This window comes from Marasmius oreades, chromosome 3, assembly GCF_018924745.1.
Source record: "Marasmius oreades isolate 03SP1 chromosome 3, whole genome shotgun sequence".
NCBI classification, from domain to species: Eukaryota; Fungi; Basidiomycota; class Agaricomycetes; order Agaricales; family Marasmiaceae; genus Marasmius; species Marasmius oreades.
Genome location: NC_057325.1, coordinates 2,165,881 through 2,188,246, shown reverse-complemented (window position 1 = coordinate 2,188,246; position 22,366 = coordinate 2,165,881). Strand labels below are relative to the sequence as shown.

General features: G+C 47.5%; 9 protein-coding genes across 10 annotated transcripts; 4 read left to right on the top strand and 5 right to left on the bottom strand.

Annotated features, from left to right (window-relative positions):
* Window positions 1-121: 121 nt before the first annotated feature.
* On the bottom strand, window positions 122-3,844 carry MTR4_2 (ATP-dependent RNA helicase mtr4; the record flags this gene model as incomplete). Its single annotated transcript, XM_043150618.1, has 10 exons — window positions 122-304; window positions 366-566; window positions 624-989; window positions 1,045-1,428; window positions 1,496-1,737; window positions 1,799-2,500; window positions 2,550-2,994; window positions 3,059-3,172; window positions 3,229-3,483; window positions 3,536-3,844. 10 exons carry the CDS (start codon window positions 3,842-3,844, stop codon window positions 122-124), a joined length of 3,201 nt encoding a protein of 1,066 aa, XP_043011707.1.
* Window positions 3,845-4,027: 183 nt separating this feature from the next.
* On the bottom strand, window positions 4,028-5,479 carry E1B28_006010 (uncharacterized protein; the record flags this gene model as incomplete). The annotated part of the gene is made up of 6 exons (XM_043150617.1): window positions 5,283-5,479; window positions 5,022-5,226; window positions 4,881-4,969; window positions 4,569-4,821; window positions 4,126-4,511; window positions 4,028-4,072 (listed from the first exon to the last, which is right to left on the bottom strand). Exons 1-6 carry the CDS (start codon window positions 5,403-5,405, stop codon window positions 4,028-4,030), a joined length of 1,101 nt encoding a protein of 366 aa, XP_043011706.1. The 5' UTR covers window positions 5,406-5,479.
* An 88-nt stretch (window positions 5,480-5,567) lies between these two features.
* E1B28_006009 (uncharacterized protein) lies at window positions 5,568-6,999 on the top strand (the record flags this gene model as incomplete). The annotated part of the gene is made up of 4 exons (XM_043150616.1): window positions 5,568-5,882; window positions 5,936-6,117; window positions 6,169-6,391; window positions 6,452-6,999. Exons 1-4 carry the CDS (start codon window positions 5,594-5,596, stop codon window positions 6,997-6,999), a joined length of 1,242 nt encoding a protein of 413 aa, XP_043011705.1. The 5' UTR covers window positions 5,568-5,593.
* Window positions 7,000-7,125: 126 nt separating this feature from the next.
* Window positions 7,126-8,518, bottom strand: E1B28_006008 (uncharacterized protein; the record flags this gene model as incomplete). The annotated part of the gene is made up of 5 exons (XM_043150615.1): window positions 7,126-7,715; window positions 7,767-7,878; window positions 7,935-8,096; window positions 8,151-8,301; window positions 8,355-8,518. The coding sequence occupies 5 exons, from the start codon at window positions 8,516-8,518 to the stop codon at window positions 7,126-7,128; spliced, it is 1,179 nt and encodes a 392-aa protein (XP_043011704.1).
* Window positions 8,519-8,881: 363 nt separating this feature from the next.
* On the bottom strand, window positions 8,882-11,233 carry E1B28_006007 (uncharacterized protein). Of its 2 annotated transcripts, XM_043150613.1 has the most exons (13): window positions 11,078-11,233; window positions 10,996-11,028; window positions 10,877-10,935; window positions 10,750-10,819; window positions 10,529-10,698; window positions 10,415-10,472; window positions 10,239-10,353; window positions 9,925-10,186; window positions 9,520-9,871; window positions 9,444-9,467; window positions 9,328-9,396; window positions 9,126-9,272; window positions 8,882-9,075 (listed from the first exon to the last, which is right to left on the bottom strand). In XM_043150613.1, the coding sequence occupies exons 1-13, from the start codon at window positions 11,127-11,129 to the stop codon at window positions 8,999-9,001; spliced, it is 1,488 nt and encodes a 495-aa protein (XP_043011702.1). In that variant the 5' UTR covers window positions 11,130-11,233; the 3' UTR covers window positions 8,882-8,998. The 2 variants fall into 2 exon arrangements, with proteins under 2 accessions (XP_043011702.1, XP_043011703.1); XM_043150614.1 differs by having other exon boundaries at window positions 8,882-9,272; window positions 10,529-10,733; window positions 10,805-10,819; window positions 10,877-11,233.
* Window positions 11,234-12,099: 866 nt separating this feature from the next.
* Window positions 12,100-13,678, top strand: E1B28_006006 (uncharacterized protein). The gene is made up of 4 exons (XM_043150612.1): window positions 12,100-12,318; window positions 12,373-12,742; window positions 12,805-12,848; window positions 12,905-13,678. The coding sequence occupies exons 1-4, from the start codon at window positions 12,199-12,201 to the stop codon at window positions 13,001-13,003; spliced, it is 633 nt and encodes a 210-aa protein (XP_043011701.1). The 5' UTR covers window positions 12,100-12,198; the 3' UTR covers window positions 13,004-13,678.
* A 1,398-nt stretch (window positions 13,679-15,076) lies between these two features.
* Window positions 15,077-16,015, top strand: E1B28_006005 (uncharacterized protein). Its single transcript, XM_043150611.1, has 4 exons — window positions 15,077-15,314; window positions 15,377-15,454; window positions 15,504-15,797; window positions 15,849-16,015. Exons 1-4 carry the CDS (start codon window positions 15,312-15,314, stop codon window positions 15,924-15,926), a joined length of 453 nt encoding a protein of 150 aa, XP_043011700.1. The 5' UTR covers window positions 15,077-15,311; the 3' UTR covers window positions 15,927-16,015.
* An 85-nt stretch (window positions 16,016-16,100) lies between these two features.
* On the top strand, window positions 16,101-21,084 carry E1B28_006004 (putative NRPS-like protein biosynthetic cluster). Its single transcript, XM_043150610.1, has 21 exons — window positions 16,101-16,473; window positions 16,527-16,862; window positions 16,916-16,984; window positions 17,042-17,101; window positions 17,162-17,193; window positions 17,260-17,391; window positions 17,443-17,496; window positions 17,550-17,632; window positions 17,691-17,725; window positions 17,777-17,811; window positions 17,865-17,930; window positions 17,991-18,149; window positions 18,208-18,226; window positions 18,277-18,427; window positions 18,480-18,803; window positions 18,855-19,168; window positions 19,225-19,491; window positions 19,558-19,701; window positions 19,760-19,830; window positions 19,891-20,076; window positions 20,133-21,084. Exons 1-21 carry the CDS (start codon window positions 16,200-16,202, stop codon window positions 20,781-20,783), a joined length of 3,462 nt encoding a protein of 1,153 aa, XP_043011699.1. The 5' UTR covers window positions 16,101-16,199; the 3' UTR covers window positions 20,784-21,084.
* On the bottom strand, window positions 21,085-22,214 carry SYB1 (SNAP receptor, synaptobrevin). Its single transcript, XM_043150609.1, has 7 exons — window positions 22,166-22,214; window positions 22,079-22,097; window positions 21,813-22,000; window positions 21,612-21,667; window positions 21,553-21,560; window positions 21,467-21,482; window positions 21,085-21,412 (listed from the first exon to the last, which is right to left on the bottom strand). Coding segments are annotated over exons 2-7 (354 nt in total). The 5' UTR covers window positions 22,081-22,097; window positions 22,166-22,214; the 3' UTR covers window positions 21,085-21,328.
* Window positions 22,215-22,366: the final 152 nt, after the last annotated feature.

The following is a 22,366-nucleotide window of genomic DNA, read 5'->3' as shown; positions in this document are numbered from 1 at the left end:
CAGTTGGTTGTACTGCCCGCTTGACAAGTCCATGTCTCGGGTCTGCCACACTAGCACTACACGATTCATCACGATCCTCCATCGGACGGTTGCTTTGTTATGACTGTTACACGCAATAGACCTACAGGTACAAGGATGAACAGAAAATGACCGAGTTCGGGCGTTCCAGCATCTCCGACGTCTTCTCAAACTTTTCTTGCAGCTCCGTGTTTCCGATCACTTTCGCAGCCATGGCCATCTGACGGAGGAGTTCCCCTAAACGACGAAACACCCGGATAAGAGATCCTTCAAATTGGTCCGTGAGCTATGAGACGTTTGGATTAATAATAAGCAATTAGAACGTTACGAGCCATCCGCGGCCTTACCTTGCATATGTCAGAAAACGACGCCCCCTTGCACCACTGCAGGACAGCGTCCATTAATTCCACCTTGAACGAAGCTACGTATTGATCTTCATCAATGGGTAGCTTAGACTCTTTCGATACTTTGGCTATCCGTCTGGCAATTTCTTGCATGACTCGTAACGGGGCGGCGAGTTCTTCTTTCAGTTTTGTTGGATGTTTGCTCTATGATGAAAAAGGATGAAAACAACAATTTCGAATGACGACCTGCAGGATGCTCACCTGCTCATCAAACACAAAACAACTCAACACTGCCGCACACTGTTCAGGCTCCAGCGTATTGAACACTCCACTGAAGATCATCTCGGTCAGAAGAATCTCATCCCCCGTACTTATTTCACATGCTACCCTCCCCTTGGTATCCACGATGTCGTCCGATGTTGTGAACCCAAAGCGTCGGAGGACGCGTTTCCGACATTTGAGTTCTTCCAGCTGCAAAACGTCCTGAGTAGCTTGGATTCGTTTCTTCAGTGAGCGAATCCGGCCTTGTGACTCGCGCTTTTCAGAGTAGAGGGAGAGTAATTCCGGGAGTTGTGGGGACGAGTGTAAGGGGGAAGAAAACATGCGGCTTTCCATGGCTTCGATTTTCTGCCCAGGAAGTCCTTAAACATCAGAAAGACTGACAGAAAAGAAGGCGACATACCTTCACAAGACCCAAAAATTTATCATCCTTGATCCCCATATTCTTAACAGGATCTAGCAACATAACAGCCCCGGGATATCTCCTATGCACTTCCAATACACTCTTCCAAACCGTCTCTCTGGCTTGTTCCTGTCGCAGATCCTTAGGGAGGTGCACACGAATGTGGCTAATGCTTTCTACAATTGAAAGAAGTACTGGGACGATTAGAGGTGTGCCCTTTTGATTGAGTGCGCACGGTCGGATGTTCCCAGGCGTCGGAGTGATATTTGAGCGGTCTTTGTTGTTTGTGATGGTTGAGTCAGAGGTAGAGACATTCAAGAGAACGTCGATGATGTATTGTTCATGTGGGGGTAGGTCGGAGTCTGGTTTAGGAACTGGCCTGTTCTAGAATAAGAATAAGAAAGGGAAAGATTGAGCGATATTAAGAAACAAAGAGAAGCTAAGAACTCACTTTTGGAGGTAATCGTTTCGTGAAGTTTACCACCACTCCCCAACCAAAGTCCAGTTTTTCATGTTTCACTTTAATTAGGCGTCCTGGTTGTAAGAAAGGTAACGAGTAAGACGGGTGTGTGATGACCAGTCTAAAATCGGAGGCCATCTGGTCAAGTTGCTGGCGGTACTCGTAATATTCGGCTACCTGGGCTTCATCCGGTATCGATAATAAACTCTTGGATTGCTCTTCCGCTTTCAATTCTATAACGATGCAAGTCAGGTTGAGAAATAGGAAGGAAGTAGAAATGAACGCGTTACCGACCTTCCTCCAACTTGGGTATTCCTGCATTACTCTGAAATTGATGGAAACACCTCTCCAGCATATATTCCGGACTGATCCCTTCCACTTTCATCAAGTTCATCACCATATTGTACCCTATATGAAACGCCGAATCCAACCGATCTGCTTCTCCCTTGATCACCTCTTTAGCGGATGTAGGGTCCAGTTTCTCATCACACATCATAATAACCACACCTCTATCATCCAAGCCTCGACGCCCAGCACGCCCAGACATCTGGATGTATTCTCCCGAAGAAAGGTTTCGTTGTTCTCGTCCGTCAAACTTGCGTGTGTCCGTGAATACGACGGTTTTTGCGGGCATGTTTAAGCCTATTGAGAACGTCTCTGTAGCGAAGAGGACTTTGATCAGGCCTTCTTGGAATAAGATCTCGATAACCTCTTTCAGGATGGGTAATAATCCACTATGATGTATCCCGATACCACGCTTCAGTAAAGGCAGTAAGTTAACGATTTGGGGAAGTTGTCTGTCGTCGGGAGAGAGATTCTCAATGGCGTTGTTGAAGATATTGGAGACAAGATCTTGTTCGTCTGTAGAGTTGAACTCGAATTTTGACATTGCAAGAGCGTTGGCTTCGCACTCGCGTTTGCTGAATGAGAAAACGATGACGGGATTAAAATTTTTGACCATGATCATTTTGATGATTCTTGAGATATCAGATGCGCCTTGGGTGCAAATCAAAATTAAACCTCCTTATTCTAGAGTATTACTTGCCTTTCTTCTCGCCACCCTTCCTCGACTTTCCCTTTTTGCCTTTCCCACTTCGAGGATCTGCTGGGTCCTCACCGGCTCGCTCCTGCAGCTCTCCCATAGCCTTGCTGAAGTTGTCCTCTCTAAATTCACCCTTCTCATTGACGACGAGGTATATCCCCTCTCCTCCTTTGGGGAAGAGATAGTGTTGGAGAGGAGTAGGCCGATAATTCGTGTACACGACGTGACAAGGTTGCTCATGCGACTTGCATATCCACTCTGCGAACTGCATAGCATTGGGAATCGTGGCTGAGAGAAAAACGTATCGGACAGAGTGAGGAAGGAGAATAATGGTCTCTTCCCATACGACACCACGCTCTTTGTCCCGCATATAATGGATTTCATCGAAGATGACCCACGCGACTTCGCGCATGATTTCAGAGCCTCGATATAACATGGAGCGAAGAATCTTTTTCGGTCTCACATTAGCATTCTTGTCCTTCTCGTTGTAAAAGTTAAGTTGGCAGGCTCACTTCGGTCGTCATCACTAAGCAAGTCGCAGAAGGGTTTATGGTTACGTCTCCGGTCATGAGCCCAACGTCTCCAAACTCCGCTAACATTTCTCGATATTTCTGGTTACTGAGAGCCTGAAATTCAGAGTGTCAAAAAGGCCGTCATGATCGACATGGACACTCTCGCGCACCTTGATTGGACTCGTGTAGATAACCCTTTGTTTCCTAGCAAGACACTGAGCGATGGCGTACTCCGCAACAACCGTTTTTCCAGCACTTGTATGAGCAGATACCAGTACACTTTCATTTCTTTGGATGGCATATAGTGATACCTTCTGAAAGGGATCCAATTCAAACTTGTATTCTCTGTGTGGTTTCGCGGGAGGTACATGACTTGATATTGGAATGTAATTGTATCCAGGAGGAACGGCAACTTGGTGTCGAACCTATCCAGCCAATTCGTAAATCAGAACGAAAAGCGAGGTAGTTCGTACTTACCTGATGCCTAAGTTCCAACCTTGAACCGGCTTCAACCCCTCCCTGTAATCCAGCGCTTGCGGCAACCTCGCGTTTTGCTTCAGTCTCAAATTCATCGGTGATCACTGGGTTCGGAGGAGGAGTTGACTCTTTTCTCTGTTTCTTCGAGGGTGGGGGAGATCGTTCGTTTGATTGTAATGAATCCACTAATTCTGCCTCCGCTTTTCTTTTCTTTGTGAGCAGTTCTGAGCCTAGAGCGTCCAAGTTCTCCTCTTCCTCTACTTCTTGTTCTGTGGGAACGCCATCGAGGAAAGAGAAAAGGTCGTCCATGATGTCGGAGAGCAAAGTGAACAGGAAAAATAGAAATTCGGCAGAATGATCCCACGCTCAAGTCCTCGTACATAAAGGACGCACAGAAATCCAAATGTTTAATTTGTCTGGATGTAATATGTCAATCTACATACGAGTAATATCCGTCAGTACAGGGATTCAAAGTCTTAGGTATCTTATTCATTAGCCTTTCCACCAGTTGTCATAAGAGGCACTCGCGTTAATACCCTGGATTGAGATTCTCACTCAGGAACGAACTCGTAGTGACATGACCGACTTACCATCGTTATATACGCGATAACGCCTTGATTCAGAATACCACCGAGTAAGTGTGTCTTGAAAACGGGATAGTATTGACCTTCAGGGCCTAGCGAGTCCTCAAATATGTTCAACGAGTCACGCCAATTTCGTGTTCGGCCGTACGTGTGGCGGATGGGATTGTCGGTGTATGGGTGCATCTGATTTCGGCTCGTTAGAACGGGAAGCGGAGAGAGAAAAAAAGTACAGGCCTTATCGACTTGTAGGTTCACGTTGTCCTCGAAAAAGAATTGGCCGACATGTGCAAGATTGCCTGCATCAAAGGTACCGTTGGGCAGTGGCTCCCAAGAGGTGAACACTTTGGTATGGACATGGGTTGCACGGCCAGTGTAATACCCAGGGAAAATAGCTGGTGGAAGAGCTTAATGCAGATAGCAGAACGTGTCAGGAAGGAACGGCTACGAACTGGTAAACTGAGCGACCCCATTCCTATCTGTGGGCCATGCACCCCGAAGCCAAGATTCCTCGTATACCGTCCTCGGGAACGCTGAAAGGAGACCGCTTCTCTTCCCACCAACTTGTGGCTTTTCGTTGACGAGCTCGGGCTTGGGGAACGGGTGACCGGCGTAATGACCAGTAGCGTTCGCATGCCATATATCGACGAGAACGTTGGGAAGAGGTTTGCAAGTATTGACGTCAATTACCCCAATGTCAAGCAGCTATTAAGAAGTTGTAAGAAGTTGAGCAATAGATCAAGTACGAGGCCGATTAAACATACTGTGAGCAATCCAATTTGATACTCTGCAATATTGCGTCTTATAGGATGACCAGCTGTGTGATAATATGGTCCCTCGGTAACAACGGGTGCTGCCAAAGACTATTAACGAGGAACAAGGAGATTCATCCTGGAATCGCGTACTTAAAACACAAGTGTTATTCTCGATTCTCGTTTCTTCTACAGGCGAACACTCAAGATAGGTGGAGTCCTTGGCGGCTATTCGCTCTTGATATGTTCCTTCCGCAAACAGATCATCGTATGCGGGTAGGTGAGGATTGCCACCGAGAACTTGTTGGGCCCAGGAACGCTGACGAGCAGCTGTGAACTCGGCAACTGCAGGAGCACACTGTGAAGTTTCTGTAAGATTCATTCTCTGATACAAGAGAAGGTAAGAAAACAAACATGATAAGCAGCAGCCTGCAAAGCCTTTTGTACTTGAATTTCTCTCTCAGTCTTGGGTTCTTGATGGGCCAGAACGAGGGTTAGGGCGAGTAGAGCATGCAGAAAGGGGCGTAGACGAGGCATGGTGAGGGAATGAGAATCAGTTTATCGCCAGTTATGGCTCTTAAATAACAGGCTGTCCCATAATTAGATCCGGTAGTTAGTCAGTGTGTCGAGCTTGTCTGGCCATGACGAAATGCGAGCGAACGGAAACCCGGGTACCGGCTTCCAGCGGCAACCGGCCGCCGTCCATATTTCCAGTGACGACCACCATGCAGTATAACGCTTCAGTCTCCTCAACCACTTTACACATTCTCTCGGGTTCCTTTCGCTCTCTGTCCTTGTTTCTACTTGCTTTTTCTCCCATACATCGTTCCCTCTCTTTGATCCAAACTATTGACGCCTTTGGTCCCCATCAATACCTGGCCACTAACGCTAGAAAGGACAGAGTCTATGCTACTAGTTGGGCGCTACCCCCTGCACTCTCTAGTTGGGAGATAGACCGCAATGAAGACAACGAGAACGCTTGGGCAGTCTATCATCTCAATACTGTTCCGATCAGTACGTCAAATAATCATTCCGGGGCCCTTTTATTCGGATCTAAATTCCTGCAGCTGCTACATCCTCATACATCATTCTACCTCCGCCCTATACTCATATTTACTCGGCCGGCGGTCCAACAGGTGAAGTCCATACCGTCGACTCATCCCATGGCGGCTTTGGTGCAAAACTTCAGCAATTGCTCTTCGTTTCCGAGAACGAGCTTGAACAAGCAGATAAAACCCGCGTTGCTCTCGTTAGTACAAGGCATTTATCTCTGTCCGTCTCTATTTCATCAGTTGACTAGCGTTACGGCTCACACGGAGTAGAGTTTTCGATTGCACTAGGTTTGGCTTTCATCCCCGTTCTCGGTACTGATTCCATAGAAGCGTACAAGTGGGATAGGTCGACGGGATTGCTGACCCACATATATTCATCATTATCTCCCCGCGGCCCCAACGCTCACGATGGGCCAAGGCATGTCAAAATACATCCAAATGGCAAAATACTGTATTGTGTTACCGAACACAGTGTGTTTTCTTCCGTTACGCATCCGAAGGATCATGAAAACTGATACCGATTGCCGTTAGCAAACTTTCTAGACTCCTACCTTATCACTCCGACATCCCTTGTATATCTCTCTTCCCAACCGATCATACCTGATTCCTTACTATCCGAACAATCACGCTTTAGGGGAGATACTCTTCTTCTCTCTCCTCCGACCCCTTCAAATCCGACTCCCAACTCCATTTGGGCTACCACCCGAGGCTCGAAGCACTCGGACAAAGGTTGGGTCAGCGTCTTCAAGCTGAACGTTGAGGGCAGACTTGTCTCCGCTGACGAGACTGAACGGTATGAAACCCTCACATCCGGGGGGAAAGCTCATGCTATCGATCTGTATCCCAAGGCCCTTGTGAGAGAAACTGGTGGTCAGAGTAAAGATGGAGCCGTGTGGATCCTGCTCACGGATGACTCGGACACTGCTGCTTCTCTGGAAGGAGGTGGGGGTGTGAGGGTTTTGGAATGGGACGGATGGAGTACTGGGGGCGTAAAGGAGGTCGCTAACTGGCCGACGCCTTCTGCACAGCATGTAAAGGAAAGAATGGAAGGAGGAAGTCATGCCTTGTGGTTGGATTGAGAACTCCGTAGTATTAAATATATATGCAAAAGATTGTAGCACAGTATCAAAACCAATTATACTGTCATAATAAATATCATCCATAATTCGTGAATGCATTCGTATCGATCATCTCGACGGTCGAGATTACAAGAACACAAAGCTGGTTCTGTTAGCAATGTCCTCGTTCCTCGCCACGAGTGTCAGGTTCCTTCCTCCATCAACTCTCTGGAACATAGCGACACCACCTTCCGTGTTGGCGCCAGCAATAATATACTCATCTCCACCATTCTCAACTTTTCCCAAGCTCATGGAACGGATTTGCTGCAGGCCGGTGGGTACTTGAGCCAGCAGAGTGAGAGGGCCGTCACTGGAACTGGGACTTTCATCTTCCTGTCGTGACCATTTGCTCCTCTTGATTATACGTCTGCCGAGATTCGTCGCCGTGGAGTTGCGGGCCGCATTCGCATTGAACTCAAAAATCGCGATGGTGTCCCCTTCTGGGTCGATAGTTTCACCGATGTTACGGTTGCTGACATAGATGAGTGGGTTAGGAAACTTTGAGGAGGCTGAAGAGACGAGGATCTCGGCAGCGGCAAATTTGGTACCATTCAAAGGGTTCGGTGGGATGATGGATACGTTGGCGATGAGCGGGAAAGTGGTTCCGTTGGGCGCGGGTGGGATGAGTTGAGCCGTCAACGTCGAGGTCTTTTCATGGAGTGTGAGCAGGACGTCATCTGGATGCAACGTTTAGGTCGCTACGCTGGAAACAACAAACCCATACTTACCCTGAATAGCGATGTGTCGTGGACCAGCTCCTGCATCAATGTTGATCTGACCCTGGACTTTAAACTTGCCTGGTGCATCATCGCGGACCACACGCCAAATTCTGTCGCCACCCTGAAAAGAACAGCATCAGGTCAAGAGTGAATGAAGAAACGGCCGCCACAACGTACGAGATCTGGAACGAGTATTTCGCCATTGTGTTCGAGGGACATGTGCGGGTTTGAGAGTCCACCATCTGCGACAGGGAACGACAACACGGACGGAGAATCCTTGTCAAAACGGGTGGGATCATTAGGCAAGGTGGGAACGAATGAACAATTCGGGGATCCGAACTTGGTTTATTGATTAGACGAGATAATGATGGGACAGTGTTAAGTCAAACGTACGTTCATTGCAGAGACCTCTCCGGTCGAGAGCATGTTTGTGAAGGTAGGTCCGTTTCCACCGGTCGACACCGTGTCTACAAGGGACACTGCTCCATTGGAATCTACCGTGAATGATTGCAGATTGCCAACAGGGGAGATCTCGTTGACAGCACTGAATGAATACAGTTAACGTGGCATTGACAGAATCAAGGACAAACGACGCACTAGATGATCGTGGAATCGTTAGGATGTGAAGCAATCCATGAGGGACTATTTCCGGATGGACTCTGGCCCACGAGAGTCAGAGTATTGGCATCGGAGGTGAAGTTGTAAGTGGCAATGAAACCCGGAATCGAGAACCCGCCAGCGAGGATTGTAAGATTGACCATGGTTGAGATACTAAGCACTCGTAAGACTGATTAAAAGAGAAAGGAAGAGAAAGGATGGTAGAGGTGTGTCAAACTTGTCAAACAGTGTCCTGGTTATGTACTAGAAAAAGGCTATGCGAGCTCTGCTCGTTGGCTGGGGAATGTGTGGGGACTGGGGGATGGTCGGGGACTGGGAGGTGGACGGGGAAGTGAAAGGGTGAAGGTGGGTACCCGGGCAGTGCTTTTGTTCATGAGGGCTGTGAGGGGCTGTGTTGGAAGTAACAGAACTAAAAAACGACCATCGCCGCACGTGCAGCCTACCTTATGAGGTTTACTACAAATTAAATCACAAAATTGGTCCTGCAAGATCCATTAACCCTGCAACGGCGAGAAGTTCGAACGATCTATTTTTGAGAAAGAGCTGTCTATCCATCGTGGCTATGAATCGTTGAATCAACAGAGGCGCGCCCAACACATTCCAATGTTCCATGTGCATGATACTTAGTTAGGTTTTTGCGAACGTGACAAGAATAACCGCGCATATGTATGAGCACTAGTAGTATTAGCCACCTGAAAGCCTAAAGGACATATCGAAAGTCTTCTTGCTCCCAGTCAGTCCGATCCTCACCTTCGAGATTATTATCGTTGGTAACCGACTGAAATTCGGTTTCCTCCTTATCGGAATTACCCACTGTTCGCTGACGAGCGGCCGCGTTGCGTCTCGCATTCTCTCGCGACATGACGAACCGAAGTACAAAAGAAGAACCAACAACAACTGACAGACGTAAAGGTGAGATTCTAAAAGCTTGGGATGAGGCGCTGAGACATACAGCACATACAGACGATGATAGCGATCCACGTAGAACGATAGTGCATCGCGGTTTCATCCGCAAAAACGACTGCCTAACGGTCACTTTTAGGGCATCATTACGACACCGAGACTTACTGTAACCTCCAACGATGTTCCCGACTGTAGAAAGAGTGAATCAGGAAGATACAAAGAGGACTCAAAGTCGACGAACCGTTGTACCCTATGAAGATCATCCCATTACAAATTGCTTTCTTCGTACCCCCGGCTACGTTCGACGCTGCAATGGAGAGGACAACAACGTAAGGGGCACCGAATGTCGGTAATAGATAGTAACCCCATAGCGGCAGAGCTTTGTGAACCCAGGAACCCTTCCATATCATCACGGAACCAACGATGACCGGCAAGCAAGAAAGGGGAAGGATGTAGGTCCGAGAGTCCTTGAACCTTCCTGCAAGATAGCCGACAAGGTATATGGCGAGGCAAGTCATGGCCCCCCCGGGTATTTGCAAAAGGATCGCGTCCAGAGAACTATATCCAAACGACTGAATGATACGGGCTCCGAACTGGAAAAGTCGATAAACTCTGAGAACTTCACTTATGCTTGAGGTAGGCTTACCGCAGTAACGCCACCATTGGAAACGTATATCGCTGCAGCGCAGAGCATCATTATCCATAACTTCACATCCTTGATCGCCTCGACAGCTTGTCTCGGCTTCCATCGTGTTCGATCCTTTCCGGTCATGTTTAATACCAAACGTTTTTTCAATAGTATCTTTTCTTCCTCGGAAAAACGTCGTCCAGGGCTGTTGGGTGATTCTGGAATGGCACAAAACACTACAAAACCCCAAATAATAGTCCAGGCTCCTGTGAAGATATACCTTGTTATGAATCTGATTAGTGCCGCAATCATCAAGAGGACTCGGAAAATACATGTATTTCCAGGCGGCCAATTTCCCCCCAGCGTGTCCGATGCCATAATTGACTATTCCAGAAAACATGCTGAAGATGCCTGTCGACGAATACCATATCCCAAGTCGTGTGGTCTCTAAAAGGTCCATCATTGTTATCGATTTCACTTCTGAACAGTTGGACAATGAGGCGCTCACGCTCTTCTTTTGTGTACCATAATGAGGTTATCAGAACGAATCCTGGAGATACGGAGGACTGGTTATCAATGAGTATGATTTCTTGCAAAATTATCATGAAGAAGGGAGACCCACTTCTACGATACCGAGGAAAACCCTCTGGACCACCAAGCCGCGATATGAGGTGACTACCACTGTCAAGATACAAACGACGCCCCAAATACAGATCATGGCAGAGAGTGTTTTGATCAGCGGCCATTGTTGCAATAACACCGCTATGGGAAGCACAGCGACAATGTATCCATCTGGGAAATTTGAGTTGACAGCAATGAGTCCAGACCTGGTATCAAACACACAATAAAATGCAGCGTTAGCTGTCGAATAGCGTTCGGTCGAAAGCACCCCATTTACGATGGTGGAAAGTTTCTGTTCAGAAATTCGTCAGGATGAAGGCCATTCAGGTATGAAATAGTTCTCATGCACCAAGTCCTCAATGATCCCAAACACGGAGGCAGACCCCAATACCAATTTATCATACAGTTCTGACAGCAAATGGAATTTCCTTGGTCATTTCGATTTTTTACCTTCCAAAAGATACGCACGAAGACCATAGGAGATGGTCAGGATTGGCAGAACTGCTCAGAAAGATTATAGATGTATGGACATGAAAAGGGGTTTGCCTACAGATTATGTCAATCTTTCGAACCAGTTTCCTGTGAAGAGCCTGACTAGACATGCCCAAGTTCCGGATATAGGATCTCAAGAGGACGGGACTCCCGAGCCACAAGCTATGTGATCTTCCGGATCTTGTACTCAATCGATAGATTAAACAAGATTTAAAAAAGGATCCTCCAATACGGATCGATATGCGATACCTCTATTCAAGCTACGCATCTGATCACCTCGTTTCTTTCCAGGTGCACTTGAAAGTTTCGATTACTACTACTACTGGCCCGTTAGCATACGGGAAATCATCGGAGTTTGAAGAGTCCCTAAGTCGGTCCATTTTACCAACATTTACATTCGTGTCCATCGTACGTTAATCTCATACTCGATAACCCAGCCAGGCTGTTCAGGATTGCAGTCGAGCAGTTCTTGTCAAGGCGGCGAGCTCGAGGAGTATCCATTTCTTAAGAGTTGCGTAGTTCCGATTCAGGTGCTCAAGAACAAAGTACACTTTCAACGTAGCTCAAATTGACTGGCAAGAGTTTGAAGCTTAGGTTGATCGATGGACTGTAAGTCGTGGCTAAGAATTTCTTCAGAGATGAGGGTTGAGAATATGGGTGGCACAGGCTGGTGAAGACGGAAGAGTACAAATCGTGTCTGAAGTGGTTTCACTCTGGCGAGGTCGTGCCAAATTCTGAGCGCTAGCGCCAAGTTGATAACCAACGACGAGAACAGGACGTTTGTTGAAAAATTAAGCAGAATTTTGGACGCAAGAGTTTGCGCACCCCGAATGCCAGAATCCAATAATAACAGAGCTAAGCCCACAGCCGCATTATCTGAGGTCGTGGCTTGCAATTCGCAGAGCTTGAGGGAGGCCTTCCTCCATTCGTATTCTAGGTCATTTTAGGTGGTCGCGAGCGAGCAAGGGTTGTAAGTGTTTGGTTTATTTATTTTCCCTTTTCTTGATGCCAGAGGCGGTCGCTTCGGTCGAGAATAAGTTGTTGCCGCAGGCTATGTTGATGTCACCGTACCCCGTTACGCGAGTAAGTAAGCGAGCATAATATTTATACCTACAGGTTCGAGCCTCCGTTGTCTTCAACCATTTCATTCCTTCATCCCACCACTTCATTATAGCTTAGATGTCTTTTCTTTCTCCCTATGGACCCTCATCTTTTACCCCAGACGACGGTCTCGACCTTTTCTTCTCGCCTGAACTCATTCCGGATCAGGTGAAAAAGCAACTTCCAGGCGACCTTCACGTACGGCTTTAGATCCTGAAGCAGTTGGTCGTCCTTCTCACCTATGTTCAATAGATACGACCGCTAGCATCTTCAGACTACCATCGCGGTCATCTTGCAGTGCTCTCAGTTTTGACCGTCGTTACAGATCCGGGAGAAGACGCATGGGTGGAGCAGTTCAGGACTATGCGTGCTACATCTGGAACATACTACCCCATCGTCATTGTAGACAAAGCTTCGGATAAGGTCGTTGGAGTCGGCTGTGTTTTCATGGAGCGCAAGTTTTTGCGAGGACTTGGTATTGTCGGTCACATCGAAGACATCGCGGTTGATAAGGGCCAACAAGGAAAGAAACTTGGTCTCAGGATAATCCAAGTGCTCACTCATATCAGTGAGCAGGCTGGCTGCTACAAGACCATCCTGAACTGCAGCGATGCCAATATTCGTATGTTCACCTTCGCTTACTGTTTTTCGCTTCGTTAACGAATCCCTTTGCGATACTCCTAGCCTTTTACGAGAAATGTGGCTTTATCAAGAAGGAGAACGAGATGGTACGGTGACAGGTTACTTTTATCGGATAACCATCATGCTTACCCTATCTCTATAGGCCAAGTATGCTCCTGATCAACGCCCACAAACGCCGCTTCCTGGCGTCATGACCCTCACACCTCTCCCCAGCCGCGCATCCTCCCCGGCACGTCTCTGAACGGAGCGAACTCTGCAGCCGTCATGGACTGAAGCATAATATGTTTACCTGTATACTCTCGTTCATGGACGTTGTAATTAGTTGATTGAACTCGTTGTATAGATAAGTAGATTTCTTTGTTGGCATGGCCGCCAAATATCTCGTCAATAAAGCAGACGGAAATAGTTTATTGTTTGGAGTATTCTATCAACTTTATTGAATAGTCTCCTCAGATACTGCTGTAGCACAGCACTTTTACGCATCGCGGGGTTACGAATGCAACCGAGCGTTGAGGAAAGCGTCAGGTTGAGACGAGAGCGTGAATACAGCTCTAGTTGCGTCATGATTGCTGTGGCGGCGAGGTTACATGCGAATAAGGAGAGTGCTGAGAAAGCGGCAAGTAAAGGAGGCGATTGGTGAAATCACATCAGCATTCGGGTGCGTGATCAGAGCCCCGGGAGCGTTACGAAGACATCTTCCGCGATCTGTCCCCGAGCGATGGTCACGAAACACGTTGATGATGTGAGTGTAAAGTGATCGATGTCGCGACCTCGACGGATAATGCGCAAGGGACGCTCGGGAGTGGAGCAACTCTTGCAGCTTGGGCGTTGTGAGTCAGCCGGGAGCGAGATGATACAGGATCGATCTCGGACATCGAGAATGTGTTGAGAATTTTAAGGCGCTGAACGCGGTGAGATTGGATGAGTTGAGCGCTGGATCACCTGCATAGTCGGACCGCTTCGTTGGGCGTGCTATTTATGTTTTCAGTAGCAGCTGGTTGGCTCCATTCAAGTGATAACGTTGAGTAGCATGCTAGTTTTCGTGTCAGATTCAATAAGAGATTAAGGGTTGCAGAGTATGACATGGGTAAGATATCATTCATCCCCCTGCCCTTGCCCGTGCTGAGATACCAGAGCGATCTGTGACTGCTGTATCCCGCGATGATAGGCGCCACATAGCATGTAATGGAGAGGTGAGTAGGATAGGCACCAGGGAATATTTCCATGACAGGATTCTCAGAAACATTTACTCACACATTGACGTGGTGCACATTCAGAAGCGGGAGTCCAGAGAGAATTACGGTGTATAATCGTTCATCACGCTGTTGACAGCCGTTTCCAATCGTTGGGAGAGGGATGGCTTGGTACCCGACGAAGGGATACTGTAGCATGAGAGAATACAAGCTTATGACCCGGCCCTTTGTGCCGAGTTTTTTTGCATGTTTATACACCTGCTTACTTGTGCTCTGTAGGAGTTCTGCAGGTAGTGAACAGCATGAATCACCCATGGGGGGAAAGTTTGTGTCCCTTGGCCCACTGTATTCATATCACATGACCTGTTCTGTGAACATCCTGTGTCAGAGGCGTAATTACACCTGTCCTACCCGTTACCCATGGAAAAAAGTATGGTGGGTATGGGACTTGTACAGGGTGACTAATCCATTCCAGCCCCATCCCATGCACAGGAAAACCCACCAACCCGTGCTGTTCCAACTTCCCTATCTGCAGGTATGGCCATGCTCTATCCCATTTTACAGGTACAAACCCATGGGGAAAGTATTCTGTGCCAAATCAGTACATGTTGTATAGTGGGTGACATAAATAGCAGGTGGAGGACTTGTACTGTGTACAGAACTTTGTACAGGGTGGCCTACCCCATTCCCTCCCTGTCCCATGCACAGAAAAACCTGTAACCTGTGGAAAAACAGTACAGTTAGAGAAGGGGAGAGGAGACAGTGAGAGATGACAAATTATTACCAAAAAAGTGTGTGGGAATATAAAAGTTACATCTCATAACAGTTGAAGTATAGATGCATGTCAGATAACAGTAGGAATAAATAAACAGGAACATGAAAAATACTACGTTACTGTAGCTCAAAGGGAGGGGACATTGTCGTGCACGCAGGAAATTTCGATCTCCGCTTTAATTTACCCTGGTCCTGTCGCATAGATCATTTTTTGGAGATAATCGCTGATAATCGCTGATAATCAGGTCTCTTTGTCCCACTATATATAGGATTTGTAACGTCACCAGAATCTCCAGATTTGGCACCCCGTAAAGTCCGAAGCCAAACATGACCAAACACTGGTTGAGCAGTGATTTCGGTGGGTAACGCACAACACAACGACCAGCAAGAAAATTTATCGAGGTAAGTTTAAATCTATGCCGTTCGAGCATTAGGGAATCCGTTATCCAAGCTCTACCAATCTCTGTGATCAAAATCGTACAGATTTGGTGATGGATTATGTTGGGAGAGATTGGATAACGTTCAACTCTTGTTACTGGAACGACACGCTGATTATCCTGGTGCTTACTTCTGCACTTGTAGATGGTGCGTGCCTTGCGATACTCACACATGAATTCAGACCTAATTTCGCATTGCGATGAGTACAGAAGGTCGAAATTGACTCGTTCTCCGGCTACCGTATCTACCCCAGCAAGGGGAAACTCTTCGTCCGCGGCGACAGCAAAGTTCGTGAACTTTAGCTTATGGGTTGAAATTGACTGACATTCAGTGCAGGTTTTCCGGTTTGCCAGCTCAAAAAACGCATCTCTGTTTTTACAGAAACAGAACCCACGTAAGCATGCTTGGACGCAGGTTTACCGTCGGATGCACAAGAAGGGCATCACGGAAGAGGTCGCCAAGAAGCGGTCCCGGCGGACAGTGAAACACCAACGGGGCATCGTTGGTGCAGATCTTGCTGCTATCGCTGCTAAGCGTAACCAAACTGCCGCTGTGCGTTCTCAACAAAGGCTAGCTGCGATTACCAAGGCAAAGACTGAGAAGAAGGAGAAGGAGAGCAAGAAAGCCAAGGTTTGTTTTGTTTTTTTTCTGCTGTTTTTTTGTACTGAAATACACGATCAGGGATCTCGCCCTGCGACAACGACGACTGCCCCCAAGGTATCGAAACAACAGATGAAGGGAGGCAAGGGAGGTCGATGAGGATACTTAGTAGTACTTACTACATGCCAGCATGTTGATCCGTGTGTAATGGTTATTGCAGATTCTGTGCGCGCTGGCATGACTCTTAATCGGTTTTGGGCGGTGAGCAGGCCAACAATTGAACGTCAGACCTCATGTTCCGGGCGCGCCGGTAGTGTTCGCTCACAAGGCGCCCATCACACAACGCCCATTCGCCATCAGGCCCCTCAGTCAAAGTTATGTATAAATCACTCTTCCGCCATCTCACCTTCGATTTCCTTCTTCCCAACCACCATGGCCTTCCCTACTCCTCAAGGCTCTCATAGCTCTACCTTCTCCCCACCGCCCGTCGACGGCTCTCTCTTTCTTCCAGAAATCTACGATTATCTTGGTCAGAACAGCCCAAATCATCCCGTCTTCGTTTACGATGAAAACTCTACTCTTCGCACAATTACTTGGTCTCTCCTCGCTCGTGCAATACATACTGCCGCAAGACTAGTTGAAGGTCATATTCGTCCGGGGGATAAGAAGAAGAATTCTACAGTCGTCGCAATTCTCTCCACTTGTGGTGCGTTACATGTTTCAATCGTACAACCCAGCGTTGCTCACCAGCTACCCAAGATTTCATCACTAACTTCGTTCTTGTCGCCGGCATCATGCGCGCTGGCTATCAAGCATTTCCAATATCAACCAGAAACTCTGCTGTCGGTATCGCCCATCTCGTCAGAACAACCAGAGTCAAGTACATGTTTGTTGGAGAGACTTCTACAAATCAACGTCTGGCTGCAGCAACCTGCGCTCAACCTTCCATCGACGGTCCAGTGGGATCTTATATGAGTGTCCATACGATGCCCATGTTCGATGCCCTCTTTTTGCCACCGGACGCGCCCTTCGTCCCGCTCCCTCCTATGCCTCATCCACACCCTAAACATGGTGGCCTCATTCTCCATTCATCGGGTACGTCACAAAACTTTGTATTCAGTCAGGATCGACTGATGATGATTATCCAGGGACCACTTCATTCCCTAAACCCGTTTACTTTTCACAACAGACCCTTTTGCAATGGGGAATGATTCCTTGTGAGTGAATGTTCTCCACAGCAGCTGTTATGTCTCTCAATAATCGTGTCTTGTTAGATTTTGGGGAGACAGATCTATGCGGTACAATCATATCCTATCACTCTCTGACATTGCCATGTGAGCGAGGGGTTGTTATAACCATTGCGACTTGATACTGATCTTGACGTTCAACGTTAGACGCCCTTGGTGCAACTTGCATAACCTGGGCAGTGAGTACTGAACACCCTCTTAACGCCGTCAGAGTTTCTGATGGACGTTTTTTCTTTCAACATAAGCCTATCTCCGGCATTACCGTAGCAACATTTCCTCCCACCGTCGACGCTCCGGTCCCAACTCCGGAGCGTGTTTTAGGTGGTGCTTTGGCTACCTCTTCCTCAATAATTCTGTGCGTTCCCGCGTTTATCGAGGTAAGCTTTCCAAACCAGTCTTTTATTCCCGAGGTCTAACTACTTGACCAGGCTTGGGTTAAAGACCCCGAGCAAGCGGCCGAACTCAGAGGCTTCAGTCACATAGTACGCAATACGTTCATCACTTTTACCCTTTCTTGTGACTCAAAGAGGAACAGTTCTTTGCGGGCGCTCCTCTTCGTAAGGAGTCTGGTGACCTCGCTATTTCTTATGGTATTCAAATTAATTCCTTCTATGGAGCGTCAGTATCTATCTCCCGATCTCCTTTCCCCCCTGTTCATTAAACATTGAATGACCAGTACGGAAATCGGATGTGCTTCAGTCTTTGTTCCCAGTGAGTGACTTTACGTGATCACGGCGCAGACGCTAACCCCGAGGTTTTCAGAGGGTCCAGCGCCCAAAGAATGGGAATACTTCAAGGTAATTTACGATTTACACCCCCGTGTTTTGATTAGACGGCTAATACTGCACAGTTTTCTCCTCATGTAAAACCCAAGTTGGTCCCCCACTCTGAGGACGTGTATCAGTTGATTATGATGGTAAGCTCCCCCATTGGTTGGTTCGTGGAGCATCTGCTCACTGACACGCCACAACTTCAGCAAAGTCCGTGCTGTACCCTGGATGTAATCAATGTCGAGTACGACGGTGAACGTGGGTACAACACCAATGATCTCATCACAAAGCATCCCACCGTCCCCGATCTCTGGCGGGTATGCGGGAGGGCTGATGAACAGATTATCCTCTCAACTGGAACCAAGGTGTGTGTCCCGCAGATATCGATAATTGGGCGCTCTGAGCGTAATCTTTTTATAATAGACTAACACACTTCCCATCGGTACGACTGAGTGATCCTCGTGTTTCTCAAGCTCAATCTTTTTTTGACAGAATCCGCAATATCTCGGCACCCGTTGGTCCGCTCGTGTCTCGTGTTCGGCCAGGGTCGCAACCACATTGGTATCCTTGTGGAGCCAGCGCCCACTCGTGTTTTTGACCCGGACAATGAAGCCGACCTGGAAAAATATCGTAATGAAATATGGTATGGGGTTCAAGTTCCCTGACAACAAATGATTCACTAACCTGCAACTTAGGCCTGCCGTGCAGGAAGCCAATGAGATGTCGCCAATATATTCTCGAATTTTCAAGGAGATGATTCTGGTTACCAAGCCCAGTAAACCCTTCATATACACGATGAAACAAACCCCGAAGAGGAAAGACATTCTCGCCCACTATGCACCCGAGATTGAAAAATCATATGGACTAAGCGAAGTTTCGAATCAAGGACTTCCGGAGATCACAACGCCAGAGGCCTGGGGTGTTGAGGAATGCACGAACGTAGCGAGGATGGCAGTACATACCGTTTTGATGCAACCATTAGGGGACGATATGGATATCTTCCAAGCCGGTTGTGACAGGTGAATACGGCCTTCCAACAGCTATCCCATGATACTGATGAATGATCTCAGCGTGCAAGCGACACAAGTTCGAATGGCGTTATTCCAGAGTCTCCGTCGAGCGATGAAAGTATCCACACGCCAGATACCACACAATTTTGTGTATTTCAATCCTACTATCAGGCGTCTGGGCACATACATTGCCCAGATCGTTCACTATGGACATTCGTCCGTTGCTTTGGCGATGCTATCGGGGAAGATATCGGAGATGGAGGGATTAGCCCTGAAGTATGGCTCTTCGTTCCCAACACACCAGCCTTCGCCCACTGCTTCCTCGTCGTCATCACCACCACCCGGGGATGTCGTGCTTTTGACCGGGAGTACAGGTACCCGCTGCTGTCTTCTATCTCTCGTTGCTTGTTGATTGATGGTTGTATTACAGGCTCCTTTGGAACATACATTCTTGAAAGCCTCATCAAAGATCCAGCAGTGTCAAAAGTATATGCACTGAACCGTCAGGATGTAAGGGGCGCTCGATCAGTCTATCTGCGCCAGTCTGCGCGCTTGAGCGAGCGTGGTCTGGATTTCAACATTCTCAATTCCAATAAGCTCGTCCTTTTGGAAGGAGATGCTGCATTAGACAACCTTGGTTTGCAAAACGCCATTTTCGAAGAGGTCCGCTCCAGTATAACTTGCATTATACACGCAGGTACGTTCTTTGAACTGCACTCTACGTTCCTTCGGATCGGTGCTGACATGATTAATTGATGGGTAGCCTGGAACGTCAACTTCAATGTTGCTCTAAGCACAATGGAGCCCTTGATTGCGGGCACTAGGCGCTTGGCAGATCTGGCGCTGAGCTCACCACATCAAACACCTCCTCGGCTACTTTTTGTCAGCAGTGTCAATGTGTTCAACAGTAGGTTACATTTTGTCGGCGCGGAGGAAGCACCTATAATGACAGTTCATCAAATCAGATTGGACTGGAGGGACCATAGCACCTGAAGCCTTCAATTCACGTCCTGCTACAGCAATTGGTTCTGGTTATGTAAGTCCTCAATTGAGTTATTGTTGCCCAAGAATAACCTCTGTGCCCCCCTTCGTACAGGCCGAATCAAAGTGGGTTGCGGAAAAGATCCTTGTGAAGGCGGCGGAGCAGACTACACTGAGGCCATGCATCGTCCGGATAGGACAGATATGTGGTGGACTCGATGGCAGCTGGTCTGCCGCTGAGTGGTTCCCAACACTGGTTGCATCTGGACCAGTCTTGAGGTGCTTACCACAGGCGCAAGGAGTACGTTCATGGTTATTCATGACTTTTATTCGGTAAACTCACCATTCATTCTCCAGTATATTTCATGGATACCAGCACACCATGCTGCGAATGCTTTGAATGATATACGCAGAAGCCTGACGTGCAGTCGAAGCGATTTTGAAGATATCGATGATATGGATGTTGACTCGACAGACGATATCCCCTACTCGCCTGGTGCCTCGTCCGACTCCTCTGTGTCCTCTCTAGAATTTACAGATTCCGATGGGAGCCACGGACAACCATCACCATCGACACAAGACATGTCGCCACCAATTTCTTTTCCCCCAGAGATTTCACCCACGGACAACGTCAAGTTCATCCATCTCGTTCATCCACATCCAGTTCCTGCCTCTCCAATGATGGAGAGACTAGGAGAACTTCTTAGCCTTCCTCTGGTCCGATATTCAGAGTGGCTGAATGCACTAGAGGCGTCTGCAACTACCTCTTCATCTATTCCCGGTCCATCTTCATCCTCCTTATCCAACCCAGCCATATCATTGTTACATTTCTATCGAAGCGCGAGGTTACCGAGTGCAGCAGACTCTGAAGCATTTGGTTTCACTCCGATGAAAACAAATAACGCCGTGGAGACAGTCCCTTGGCTCGATACCCTCGAGCAGATAGGGAAGGAAGACGTTGATAAGTGGGTAGGGTATTGGAGTAGGGTAGGGCTGTTGAGATCGTGATCGTTGCGCTAGACTCAAAACTGTCAGTGTATTCATTATCTTCTGTTTTTGCCCACTTCTTCTTTCGTTTCCTGTGTGTATGGACTTGGACAACCTGTATTACCTCCGTTTCCGATTTACGATATACGCGGTCATTATGTATGAGTAGTAACCTCCTTCGTTTTCTCCTTACTTTTTTGTTCACAAGAATTTCACTCTCTTCATCCTATTATGTAAAGCACCGTCATCGAACGACCGTGCGTAATTTTTCGCTAGAGCGAAGCTTCTCCAGTCAATCCATTTCTGAATAAAGAAGCTGTATAACGGGCAACAGAAATCATCATGATGAAGACCATGATGCATAAGGTACTACAACAGCAGAAAGAAGTATAGTGAAGTCCATGGGGTGGGTTGATTTCAACTGGTCACGAAGTCGTGGTTGAAGGTAAAGAAGCTCCGCAAAAATAAGTATATAAAGACACACAAACGACGGAATCAAGGAAGAGAATTAGGTCGCGAACGTAAATTGGCAAAGGTCTACTATAACGCAGTGGTTAGCTAGGCAATTACTTGTTTTGCGTTGCTTTGACGATGGAGACCACTATGATGACAATTATCACAGCAATTGCGACTCCGATGATGATGCGCATCTGTGAGTGGAAATTGGTAAGATATGGGATAGAGACGGTAGCAAGTCAACTTGCCTTCATGTCCTTCCACCTAGATATTCGGACCAAAAAGGAGTGTCGTTAATGATTCGGAATCCTCAAGACCGATGAATTCTACATACCACATATTCTAAGGGAAAAAGTTAATTAAAGTTTGTTGGCAGAATGTGAAACGACCGACCTTCCTGACTCTGTTGGCTCCACGGCGGAAACCTTGAGCTGACACTGCGAGGTTGTCTGAACAGAAAAAAGTGAGTTAAAGGAAATTGTCTAAAACGGGAGCGAAGGGTTGTATTCGTGGCAGCCTGATGCCACAACTGAGCCTCATTGCGAACACCCCGCGTGGAAAATGACGATACAGAAATGTGGAAATAAGACAAACCTGTCTTATCCTGCAGCGAATCCAACCTTTCTCCTCTCTCAGCAACTTTGGTTATGTTTTCCCTCATTATGCCCACTGTGTCGTCAATTTGTTGTTGAATTGCAGCTGTCTTTGCGGTGCCTTGGCTGGAGCCTGGGTTTGAGGAAGGGCCATTGCGAGGAACGTAGGGGTCGTAAGGTTCAGTAGACCTAGAAATAAATCAGAATGGTAGGTTGGAATGACTTTGAGCGAGGATGCTGTCATAGGATGGGTGGAAGGCAACTGACATTATGTGGGTGTTAGAGTCTAGGAAAAAGAAAATGTACGTTGATATTTGGAAAAAACGACAATGAAGAGACTCTGTCGCTGCTCACCGTGTCAAACGATATTGAGAGTGGTTGACGTTTGGGAAGGGTTGCGTGTGTGGAACTTCTCACGCTCCGCATTACCTGAGCCTCGGGCGCAGTTGATCAAAGAGCCGTGCAGCACAGCACTCGGAGTGACCATGCCTTGCGGGCAGAAAAGAAAGGGCTACATCTATACAGAGAAGTAAGTACCATGCTGTTTACTAACGT